This window comes from Abramis brama (assembly GCF_963993115.1).
Source record: "Abramis brama genome assembly, chromosome: 18".
NCBI classification, from domain to species: domain Eukaryota; kingdom Metazoa; phylum Chordata; class Actinopteri; order Cypriniformes; family Leuciscidae; genus Abramis; species Abramis brama.
This window is the reverse complement of record NC_139980.1, coordinates 19925298-19938229: the sequence shown is the minus strand read 5'-3', so window position 1 is coordinate 19938229 and position 12932 is coordinate 19925298. Positions and strand designations below refer to the sequence as shown.

The window sequence follows — 12932 nt, the reverse complement described above, 5'->3', positions numbered from 1 at the left end:
AAAAATAAAATAATTTTTTTTCGATTTTCCCATTCATTTCAATGTGGGGTCATATTGACCCCAAAGGTCATGAGTGTGACTTTTTTTTTTTTTTTACATGCCTTTAGAACAACCGAATCAAGCCCAGTTTTTTTGTGTGTGTATAGATAGATAATGTAGGAAAAGTCACCAAATTTTATTCCACTGAGATGAAGGGAACCATTTTTTAATGAAGGAAAAGTCACTTGGGGTCATATAGACCCCAAAGCACAAATGAAGGTGGCAACGGGTTTCCTAACTTTTTTTAAGTAAATAAACCATGCGTAATTAAAAAAATTAAGTTATGTGGAATTGTCAAGTTCACATAACTTAATGTATTCAATTACACATGAAGTATATTTAAAAATATTTAAAACATGAGATTTATTTCATGTCAGGCTTTACAGGGTTAATGCGTTCTACTGAGATTCCTAAATCCAAATGGACTGAAAAAAACATCACAAAACACAACTGTAACTACTAGACATTGTAAAAGGTATATATTATATTTTTATTATATTATAATATTGCTTATTTCTAATACATTGATCAACAGATCTCAAAGGAAAAACAAAAACAAATGATATTTATATATTTTATAATATATCACAAATTACCAGACAATTCTTAAAACTATTAGTAGCAAAAAGCAATTGTAGGCCATTGGAATATTGCATAGATCTGCAAAAACTATATAAAAAATAAACAATAAAAAAAAGATTTACTGATCTTCAGTTTCTGGAGCTTAATGGCGAACATGATTATTGATTTGATAATCCTTTAAGGCTATCATGCCAATGCATTAGTGCAGGCTTCATTAGCTAATTATCTGCTTCTCTGATGTAAAACTACACCTTCTGCAGAAAGGAAAATGAAATGTTTTAAGAAACTCAACTTCAATTATTATACTCATTACTGAAAAGGTTTATGGTTGGATCAGGATAGGTATGTTTATCTACCCTGTAAATCTGTAATTGCAAATGCCTGGAATTAGTTTGGAATGATTCCGAAACAAATGGCCGGACAGACAGACAGCCAGACAGACAGTAGTTACTGTCACTCAACCATTAATATCCTGCCAGATGGGAGTTTTTTCCATCCATCTGTTATGTTCGTGGTCTACAACCTTGTTTGACCATTACAACCATGTCGCGGAATATTGATGCTAGTTTAAATGTGCTAATAGTTAGATAAAGTGGTTGAGGAGTAGAATTTCAAGACAGATTAAACAGTGATAGTGGCATAAAAATGTAAACAGACCAAACTCCAGGTCTAGCATACTAGTCCACTTTCATATTACAACTTGAACAAGGTAGTTAAAATAGTTGAGATTAGCAGAGTCACAGGTTGATTAAATATACTTGGTTGGAGAAAACATGGGAATGGTCTTCAGGCTGGAGCTGCTCACCACATCTTGACATCCTTGAGCTCTAGATCTCCCACAATCTCTAGCACATCCACACAATTCAGATCCTGCACACGGTGCCTGTAATTCAGCTGGTGGAACCCGTTTACTGCCACTTTAAACTCCTCAGCTTCACACAGGATGATCATCTGCCATGGAAGGGCATGAGGTAGAAGTCAGAGTTCAAAGAGCAGATACCATTCAAAAATACAAAGCTACAATGGATAAGATGCACATGCAGGAACTGCTGAAATATCTAACTAAATCATGACCTCCATCCTGTATTTTCAAAGATATCTTACGGTTTGCTGTTAAAAAAGACACTGTGAATGCTAAGTGAACCAGGACTAAATGTATAATTTTCTTTTTTTGGTCCGGACCAAAAGAACCAAGAGAACCGTGACTACAAGTGTGAAGTTGTGAACACACCATTAATGACAGGAAATGTCTGATACCTCAAAGTATTGACCAGGTGAGAAGGGAAAGCTGGAGAGGCAGCGCTCCTCGGACCCCCAGCAACCCCACAGGAAAGAGTTTCGAACAAAGATTCCAGTCTTGAAACGAGGGTTTAAGTGAAAAGCAATGTCCTCTGAGTTACTGATGCGCAAGTTTACTGAGAAACTATGGGGATATAGAAGACATCAATACATAATTTAATGAGAAATGGGTTAAAAATGACAAAAAGCATTAATTATATATAATATATCTATAATATTCCAGTGGTATTGCCGCTGGTTGTTTTCTTCTCGCACCTCTGTGGGGAATCAGTGATCTGCCCCTTCACCATAATGGAATCTCCTGGACGCAATCCTTTCGCAAGTTTGCTCCTAAAAGGAAGACTCTGGAGAGAAAAGGGACACATCTTTCAGATTCAGCAGGACAAAGACAAAGTGTAATTTACCCAACCCAAAACCACCGGTGACACTGGATTTTATTGTGGCCACCAACCACAATAATAAATCACAGCTATTATTACCAGTCACTAAAGGCTGGAATACACTACACGACTTTTAAAATCAAAACATATCCCAATTGTCATGCACTGAACAACTGAGGATCACGCACTACTAGACTTTTTCAAGTTGTTCCAACAGCTGCAAACTAACGCAGAACGTTGCCTCGTTGCTAGAAGGTGCATGACAAACAAAAACAATGCATGTTCTAAAATCTGCTCAAAATATAAAATATGTTGAAAATATCATAAGCTACACAATTTCTTGTGAAATCTGTTAACTACAACTAGCTCTGACTCGTCCAGAATGCAAACAGGGCAAAGATCTCTGCAAATTCGTGTAGTGTATTCAACCCTTAAGGCAGTCTTCAACCCTGCTCCTGGAGACCCGCTGCCCTGCAGAGTTTGGCTCCAACCCTAACCAAAAACACCTGAAGCAGCAAATCAAGTTCTTTAGGACAGAGATGCATCCCAAATCACTAGGGGTGTGACGAGACGCTTACTACACGAGACGAGACGAGACACGAGATTGGGTTCACGAGAACGAGACAAGACGAGATTTTTACACAATTTTTAAGAAATCCTCAATGATGAAATATATGAATGGAAAATAGTCTTTTATTCAACTGAAAATCACAAAATGCAAAACAATTTAGGTGCATTTTGAAATCAACTTGTAATGAATGTTATTTTACTTCTATTATAATTAATTCTATGCAGTAAAGGACATGCAAACACTGCAAAATGTTTTGCTATAAACTCTACCGTCTGGCTTCTCCCCTGTACGATTTCATATGAGAAATCTAACTCCTTTCCACAAATCGAACATAAAAAAAATAAAACAGTATAAATAAAATAAATATAAATAACTGAAATAACACTTTAAATGCAAACAGTAAGTGTGTATCCATACTCAAAGTACTGCTCTCTCAAAACTACAAGTTCAAACAGAAACAAATTTTTTCTTCAAGCATGAAAAAGAGATAAATTAACTACACAACAGCCTAAGATTATGGTCATGTTCTTTTTCAAGAATATAAGCATGTCGACGATTTCTGGCAGCAGTTGAGACCTTTGGGCAGTAACTAGGGCTGCACGATATGAGGAAAAGCTGCGATGTGCGATAACATTGTTTAAAATTGCGATGTCGATATGACTTGTGATATGTGAATGTTAGCTATACTGTTCCCATGTCTTAGTGCTTTAATAGGTTCTTTGCGTGATAGGTCAAATGTTTATTACCTGCCTGGTTCAGATTACACTATTTTAGCGCGATTTTGGCACGATCCGTTTCGTGGAGATTCGTAAAGGACAACGGGCGTCGGGACGCAAGATTCGATCGTTTCATTTCGTATAGTGTGTCACAGTGGGCGACAACCTACGCGTCTGCGATGCTTCAGGACATCACGACAGAAAGACTAGCATGTTTAATTTTAACGGTCCTCCACGATGGGTTGAGTGTGCGCGAGTGAGTGAGAGTGCGAGCAACAGTGAGTGTGCGTGTGTGCGCGCGGGAGTGAGCGTGTGTGTGTGTGCGCGCGAGTGAGTGAGTGAGCGAGGGACAGTGATTGTGTGTGTGTGCGCGGAGTGTGTGATTGGCCCGGCACACAAATGATTTAAAAGTGGCAGGGGCATCTTCAATACTAATTTCACCCTCATGCTCCATCACGCTGACATCACAACAACTCACGAGACAAAGTTTCACCTCGACGAGAAGTCTCGTCGCGTTTTAATCTCGCGAGATCTCGTAACACGAGATCTCGTCACACCCCTACAAATCACATACTTCCCATTTAGTATGCGAAAAACAGTATATGACAAAAGTAGTATGTCTGAATTCACAGTTCTCATAAAAGTAGCCAGATGACTGACTTCTTCAGGCGAGATCCTGAAGTGTGTATAAGATGGACACTTTACTATCCCATGAGGCCACGGAAGAGGGTTTATGAACGGCAGTGAAGAGAAGCAACTGATGCTGGTAGGTCACGTGATAATGACAACATGGCGAATGTAGTACGTCCAGATTACATTCATACTATATAGAACATACTTTTTAGTGGTCACAGAGTACTTATTCAAAATAAGTACCTACTCAAGAGAGTATGGGATTTTGGACGCAGCCATGCCATATTATTGAGAGATATGAGGTTCCCTGGCTCTACCATTGGAGAAAGCATAACGTGTGTGCCTTAAAAACCAATCGCATTCGTTTAGAGTTGAGCGACAGTCAGTCACTGTTTGGGATAGCATAGAAATGGCCGTAAATTCCGACCTGTCGCAAACTTGTCTGTAGGTGCGTTTCCATTACAGATTTGCACAAAACTCTTGCGATTTTTTCTAGATGCCGACAAAAAACTATTGCGAAATGACGGCGTTTCCATAAACCGATGTTATGCGACTAAAACTTTTTGACTCGTTTAGAATCGCCTTTGACCGCTTCAGAGTGGCTGGCTACGGGCATGCACGAACATGTCCTTAAAACAACCCTTAACGTTCGTTTTCAAAACTGTGAAACTCACCGAGTGGTTAGTGGTGTTCGTTGATGTTCCAAAACAAGTAGCGTAGCGAAATACAGTTTCTGTCGTGTTTTATTTGGCATTTTGTAAAATCCCATTGATTTCTGTTGGAGGACTCATTGCTCGTTGATATCACTGCGCTTCAGACTCAAATATCGAGCGGAAGTTTATACGTGGTTGTGAGGTATCTGAAAAAATAGTTCCACTATAGCAAATAACACAGATTGAAATCATACATTGCGCAGATATATTTGTTTTTAATCATCAATGAACACCACTAACCACTCGGTGAGTTTCACAGTTTTGAAAACGAACGTTAAGGGTTGTTTTAAGGACATGTTCGTGCATTCCCCTAGCCAGCCACTCTGAAGCAGTCAAAGGCGATTCTAAACGAGTCAAAAAGTCGAGACAGGACCCATCGTCAAAATTTCTGTGTCCACCACTCTAGTTCATCCAAAACAAACCAGAAAAGAGACTCAAAAGTGCTAAATACCGGAATTATCCTTTAATGGCAAGGAAAGACCCTTAGCCTATAATTGAGAGCAGCACATTTGAGGTGTTTCTGGGTGTTTCTCACTCATTTCTGCTTCGAGGTCTTTATTGTGGCATTTCTTTGAGGTTTAGAATCCAGTATTCCTGTAATTCTTCTGTCTTTTATGAATTTAATAAAGAACTCTGTCTCATATTCTGTCCAAACATACCGCGTCATCTACGTCAGCTGACCTGTAAATGCGCAAAAACTGTTTCCATTGCAGTTTTGCGAAATATTTCTTTTTCGAATTGCCTGAAAAACCACCTCATGCGAGCGTAAAAACTTTTTGTTTCCATTGGGCGTATCTTCAATTCGCAATTTCAATTTGCGCAATTTGTAGGGTAATGGAAACGCAGCTTGTGACTTTCTTATAAAACAGCATTTTTTTTGGTGTAAACTCAAAAAACGAGATAAATCCTAAATGAATATTTTATGGAGAACATGTTGAAGATTAGCCGATAGGCTGTCAATTCATTAAATGATAAACTGTTTTCCCACAAAAGTGGTTTATTCAGCATAGTGAAGCCTGTCCTCCATTGACATCCATTAACGAAATAAAATCCTCTGGCCTCCTTTCCTGGTGTCCGCAGTATTACCTTGAAGGCTTAAAGCCTTACAGCGCCACCTGGAATGCTTGCAAATCACATGCAGGTGTGCAGAAGCAGGTTGGATATAAACTTCACAGGGCAGTTTTGGCTTGCTTAGTTGGGGACATTTAATATTCAACAATTATTGATCTGCCTTACTTAAGGTGGACGATGATGTAATTTTCTTCTAGAAACAAACTTTGTTGTATTATTTTCACGTTATTACTGTGAAGCTGATTTGAAACAATCTGTATTGTAAAAAGCACTATATAAATAAAGGTGACTTGACTTGACTTGACAGTGGGTCTCCAAAGCAGGGCTGAAGATCTCTACCTTAAGAGGTTCCAAGTGCATTGCAATACTGTATGGTTGCTAAGGCATCTGTTAGGGTGTTATAGGTGGTTCCCAGGGCATTGTTAGGCAGTTGTTAGAGTTTTCTGGCGGTTGATCCCTAAGCCACGCTGTAGGAACAGAAACCAAGCCATTGACAAAATGTCATCTCCTTCATCATGGTTGGTTAGAACAAATCTCAGATTTGCACGGAAGAAATGATCAAATCACATCTGGTTAGGTCATGGTATTAGTCTAAGGGATTATTTTTGCTCATGTCATCATTTGCTAGGAGAAAATAGTAAGTCTGATTACTTAGAAAAATAATGGCACACTTCTAGCTCACCCAAAAATGAAAATTCATGAATGAGCAATAGTTATATATATATATATATATATATATATATATATATATATATATATATAAATATATAGTGATGCTTGTCCATTAACAATAAGACACAATACACCATTTCTTGAGGTTGTAGTCTTCCTAGAAGTCCCTGATCAGTAAGGTGCTTGCTGTAAAGGCCTGATTTAGGGGTCAAAGTGACCTGGTTTCTGTCCAGACTGTGAGGCACCACCTCAATTTGATTTCAATCATTCTGAAATCAAGTTATGCAGTTTGATCTGTAGTCAAAAGTAATGCTACCACATAAAAACTGCATGTGAAAACAATTTCTTGTTATCCCTTTAGGAAATTATTCAGCCTGACATGTACTCACCATGTCACCTGACTCCGACATGACTGACTATTGGATGAAAGAGGAGGGGAACGTTATAAATAAACAGCTTCACCTAAACTATCTATTTGAAAAATTATTTTCATTTTCAATTATTTAAATGATCTTTTTGCAAAACAAAGATACACATCACTTCACTAACACACATGTGCACACACACTACCGTACAAAAGTTTGAGGTCATTAATATGTATTTTTTTTTTTTGAAAGAAATGAATACATTTATTCAGCAAGGACACATTAATCAAATTTTTTTAATTTTAGAACAAATAAATGCTGTTCTTTTGAATTGTTTATTAATCAAGGAATCCAGAAAAAAAACTGTATTTCCACAAAAATACTAAGCAGCACAACTGTTTTCAACACTGATATTAATAATAAATGTTTCTTGAGCATCAAATCATCATATCAGAAAGATTTTGAAGGATCATGTGACACTTAAGACTGGAGCAATGATGCTGAAAACTCAACTTAGCATTCACAGGAATAAATTACATTATAAAATATATTAAAAGAGAAAACAGTTGTTTTAAATTGTAATAATATTTCACAATATTAGTGTTTTTACTGTCTTTTTGACCTAATAAATGCAGTCTTGGTGATCATGAAGTGACTTTTTTCAAAAACATTACTAATCCCAAACTTCTGAACAGCAGTGTGCATATATATAGAAATTAAAAAACACAATGACTAAAAACAACATCAGCGTAGTCACTTACATAAGGCAGTGATCTTTTGCTCACAGCGACGTTTGTAGGTGTGATGGGGTTCTGAAAAAAATATGACATCATCATGTTTCCATCCAAAAATGCACTACCAACCACATCATAAACAGTAAATGTGCTGATCAAATAAACAGTGTGTGCATCATGTGCCCCTGACCTACAGTCTACAATTGATCTAATACTATTCTCTACATATAACTATACTATAATGACAGTATTTGTGCATATACAGTATCTGTCAATCCAACTATCTGTCAGTTTTCAGGCTACTTTAATGCAAATGCAAAAATGTTCTTTAAATGGTTGGAAATCCTAATAAAAAGAAAAAGCACGTCACCTTACTCGCTGAACTGGGAATGAACCCAATGGCCTGAATCTGAACCTTCCCTGATACGGCCAGCGTGTCCACCTTCTTGAGCTCTAACCTGTGCCTGTACTCCAGCAGATGAGAGCCATTTACCGCCACCTGGAGGAGATTAATCAAACTATATGCTTATTTTAAAAACAAACAAGTCATTTGTGAAATCACAACACATTTTTTCCTGTGCACTTCCACTTCTTTTGAAGAACAAACAAGCTCATGTTTGAGAGTGCCATCAACTGAAAGCATGTGAATTAAAAACACGATGGGAAATGACTTGCTGATGTCACAGCTCTCATTGGCTTAGAAATACTTATCTTATCTAAAATTATACTCCATTAACTCTACTTTCATATTTAATGTGTGAGAATAAAGTACAACATCTATAGAATTATATATAGCTCCTAAAAGGACAGTGATGGACACAATATGAGATGGGAGTAAAAATGTTATTTCAATGCTTTAGTGTTTGCTTGTGACAATTCTGCATTCCCTCGAGAAAGTTAGCAAACCTTTTGCGTTCTCTCAAAACTCGAAACTTCTCTCGAAACTTTTAATTTGCTCGCAAAATATATGAAATATAGTTTTTCCTTCCATCTCATATTATTTCCATCACCAATTATGCCTAACCCTGAAACGAAACAGTTTTTTGCGAGTGAATGTAAATACATTGAAGTTTAATTGCCCCATCTCCTTTAATCACCACATCCCTTTACAATGATGAGATTTTAATCATATTTCTGAAATCGTGTCTTTATGCGACATTTTTTTGAGAGTTAAAGGAATAGTTCACTTAAAAAATAGTTAACTTAAAAATGAAAAATCTGTCATCATCTTGAAGATGTCGGTAAACAAACAGTTGATGGACCCCATTAACTTCCATAGTATTTATTTTCCTACTACGGAAATCAATGGTGTCCATCAACTGTCTGGTTACCGACATTCTTTAAAATATCTTCTTTTGTGTTCAGCACAAGAAAGAAATTCATACAGGTTTGAAACAACTTGAGGGTGAGTAAATGTCATGATGACAGAATTTTCATTTTGAAGTGAACGATTCCTTTAAACTCCATTGACCTCCTTGAACTGAAATATTAGAAACACTGAATTAGGTACAAAAGCAGCAGTTTTTTAAATACATTAATTTCATCTGTAACAAAGAACAAGCAGTATCTGCTTTTGCTAAGTTGCATAGACCTCTATACCACTATGTGAATTTTTTATTCCTCCCCTGACTGCAGCCGCCTACTCTCGTCTACATTCAAGGTGTTTGGCATCTCAAACACGTCTAATGTTTTGATCCACAAAGCCACCGTGTTTACACTTTGGGGGACAGCTTACCTGCTGCATATTAAGGAGAAAGTATTTTAAAAGTGCAGGAAGCGATTTCTTGATATCTGAAATCAACCCAAATGAACAAACCCTTCATTGCTCCGCCCCCAAAATGAACGAACATGCAATGCAAGAGTAGATATCTCTTTATCATAGCTAAAGCGAAGATGACAAACGAACAACAAGCAAGAACAAAAAATTAACACACAGTCCACAAGAGTATATAAAAGCAAGAGTTGGCTGTTAGTCTCCAGCAGCAGCAAACTGTCCTGTTACTACAGCTAATATTACAACAACAGTATATCTTGGTTCTGTGAAACACTGCAAAGCCAATGTTACTCCCGTGTGGAGGAGAAACAACTCAACCCCGGCATCCGTTTTCAGGCCTTCCCGCTTCAGTCTCTCCAGCGCTGGAAAGCTTTTCTAATATTAACACTGGTCCTAAAGTTCTTGCCTGATCATAACCCTTCTTTTTCCAAAGATAATCCTCTGACCTTTCTCTTTTGTAATGTCTCTCAGCCATCTCTCTTTCTACATTCTTTCTTCAAATCTCCCTTTTGCTCACTCTCTCTCCTCCCCTGTCATGAGTGGACACACCCCCTACTGCTGATTGGCTACAAATGTGTAGTGGCGCTCAGTCTGATCCACTTTCAACACCAAAAAAATAATAATAAATAATAATAATAATAAAAATTGCTTACTGCACCTTTAACATCCAAAAATGACCCACTTCACCTTTAACTTTACACATACAGCTAATATAAAGTTGCTAATGTATCATTTCAAACAAGAGAAAGAGATTAAAGCTGACATCATATGGCACCAGAGATAGATGCCATTGAACAGAGGAGGCAAAGTAATAAAACGCAAGTTTATAACCTTGAACAAATCTTTCTGTACGAGTATGATGATCTCAAAGGCAGTGCCGTGCCTGAAGGGCATCAGGTAGTGGATCTCCTCTTTTCCCCAGCTCTCCATCTCCAGCGTGTTACAGACGATGTAGGGAGAGCGCTTGAAGCGGGGATTGAAATGAAAAGCCACATCTGCCCGAGGCTTCACGCTGCTCCCGCAGGTCAGATCCACCTGAAACCTGCAAGACAGTTTACAGATTCTCACTGTTTGGACTGGATGTGGATATGAACATATACCAGGGTGTTTCAACAGATTTCAACTGTATTCTTTTTGTTATATGGTTGTTAACCATCTTGGAAACTTTGACCATACCATCATCATTTATTTTTATGAATAGATTTTATCAATAGATAGTATTGTTTTTTACGCCTGTTCAGCACGCAGACTTTCATTCTTAACATATGGTGATGACTGATGATCTAAGCAAAGAATAAAATAAACTACTTCAATTTGTGTGAAAATTATATAAATCTTTCCACAATTTTTATTTCCACAAACTGTTCCTCAGCTGTACCATAATTTTTATTTTGACCAACAATTTTACCACTAATAAAGTTTTTTCAAACATTACTGTACTTGGTTACCAAAGAGACAATGGTGTAAATGATAAGCATGATGGAGATGAGATGTAAGTCATGTGATGCGTGAGGAAAATTAAGATTACATTATGTGAAAATATCAATTAATTGTGTATATAAGATACATAAAATGCTAGCCATGAAATTAGGCAAAAGAGTTGGCTAATTTCTGAAGGTTCAGTAACACTTTAGTTTAGGGTCCAATTCTCACTATTAACTAGTTACTATGATATTGTCTGTTTATTAGTACTTATAAAGCACATATAAATGTCTTATTCTGCATGACCATATTATACATCCCTTAATCCTTCCCAATACATAAACTTAACAGCTATTATTAAGCAGTAATTAGGAGTTTATTGAGGCAAAAGTTGTAGTTAATAGTTCATATATTGAGAATTGGACCCTAATCTAAAGTATGACCAAAATGTCATTTACATCACAGAATGTTCTCAAAACACAAAAAATTATTTGAGATGGAAGATTGTAAATTACATTTCATTTCAGAAAAAAAGAGATGCGTTTAAAAATGAAATAAATCTAGTGATTTCCACTGTGAGAGTTAGTTGACAGTAAAAGTGTGTGAAATATGTTTTAAGGGCCAGAAATGGCCAAGAAAAAAGGTTTGGTGTTTCTATCATCTAGTATTTCTATTGATATAATATTTCCCTGCGTGAGTAAAGTCAGCATATTAAATATATAGAGGAAGATGGCTTATAACTAGAAAGACCCCTTCCACAGCAACTGTTACAGGACTACCTCAAGTACTTTCAGTCTGGGGACTGCAGTGACATGTACAGGGTTAGTTCACCCAAAAAAAAAAATTTATGTAAAAAAATTTACTCACTTACCCGTAATTTACTCACCCTCAAGCCATCCTAGGTTTATATGAGTTTCTTCTTTCAGCCAAACACAGTCTGAGTTATATTAAAAAAATATCCAAGCTTTATAATGGGAGTGAGTAGAGCCTGAGATTTTGAAGCTCAAAAAAGTGCATCCATCCATCATAAAAGTAATCCATACGGCTCCAGGGGGTTAACAAAGGCCTTCAGAAGCGAAGCAATGCGTTTTTGTAAGAAAAATATCCATATTTAAAACTTTTTAAACTATAATCACTGGCTTAACGGCCGTACACAAGTCTAGTTCTGGCGGAAGAGTGACCTCTGACCCTAAACTGCGCTTCTGAAGGCCTTTATTAACCCACTGAAGTCGTATGGATTACTTTTATGAAGGATCATGTATGCGTTTTTTTGGGCTTCAAAATATCAGGCTTTATTCACTCCCATTATAAAGCTTAAAAGAGCCAGGATATTTTTTATATAAACCTGTGTTTAACTGAAAGAAGATCAGCCATATACATCTAGAATGGCTTGAGGGTGAGTAAATTATGGGATAATTTTCATCTTTGGGTGAAATGATATCGAGGTTGTTTGGGTTCTCACCTGTCGGAGTCACTGGGGACACTGCCCTGGATGAGCACCATCTCTCCGGGATGAAGTCCGCCCAGGATGGTCCCCGCATAAGGAATCGTCTACAGGCAGAAAATCCTAATGAGACACAATGACTCAGTTTGTCCTACCTTATAAGTCAACAAGATACAACAATTAAAGCTTTCATTGACAGATAAACAGTTGAAGTCTAAATTTATCCGTCTAACGTTGCATAGAGACCCATATAAGGAAAAAGTATAAGTAGAGTAAATCTTACTGGATTCATTATTGTTTGTTTCGCATTTGCGACAGACATATTGACGATGCTGTTCAGAAAGTCTCTTTATATGCTGTTTTTACGAGTTAATTACCAGCTGAGGAAGAAAATATAAACGCTTTCTGCACTTTCACTTCCGCATGTGTTCAGTGACCAATCAAAGCGCGAGGTGAGCGCGACGCGTTCAGTGACCAATCAAAGCGCGATAAGAGCGCGACGCGTTCAGTAACCAAT

The 12932-nt window shown here is 37.2% G+C and overlaps 1 protein-coding gene across 2 annotated transcripts; it reads right to left on the bottom strand.

Moving 5' to 3' along the window:
- Positions 1–534: 534 nt before the first annotated feature.
- On the bottom strand, positions 535–12849 carry lgals8a (galectin 8a). Of its 2 annotated transcripts, XM_084090483.1 has the most exons (9): positions 12699–12849; positions 12434–12522; positions 10381–10591; positions 8146–8274; positions 7803–7853; positions 7066–7092; positions 2176–2264; positions 1879–2044; positions 535–1572 (listed from the first exon to the last, which is right to left on the bottom strand). In XM_084090483.1, the coding sequence occupies exons 1-9, from the start codon at positions 12735–12737 to the stop codon at positions 1423–1425; spliced, it is 951 nt and encodes a 316-aa protein (XP_083946609.1). In that variant the 5' UTR covers positions 12738–12849; the 3' UTR covers positions 535–1422. The 2 variants fall into 2 exon arrangements, with proteins under 2 accessions (XP_083946609.1, XP_083946608.1); XM_084090482.1 differs by lacking the exon at positions 7066–7092 and having other exon boundaries at positions 1290–1572; positions 12699–12848.
- Between the last annotated feature and the right edge of the window lie 83 nt (positions 12850–12932).

Bases quoted from the DNA above. Each gene is read 5' to 3' on its own strand.
- lgals8a (XM_084090483.1), bottom strand. From the start codon at position 12,737: ATGTCTGTCGCAAATGCGAAACAAACAATAATGAATCCA. The intron at 12,523-12,698 runs GTAAGATTTACT...TTCTGCCTGTAG, and splicing joins AACAAACAATAATGAATCCA to ACGATTCCTTATGCGGGGAC. The intron at 1,573-1,878 runs GTATCAGACATT...CTTCCATGGCAG, and splicing joins CACCTGGTCAATACTTTGAG to ATGATCATCCTGTGTGAAGC.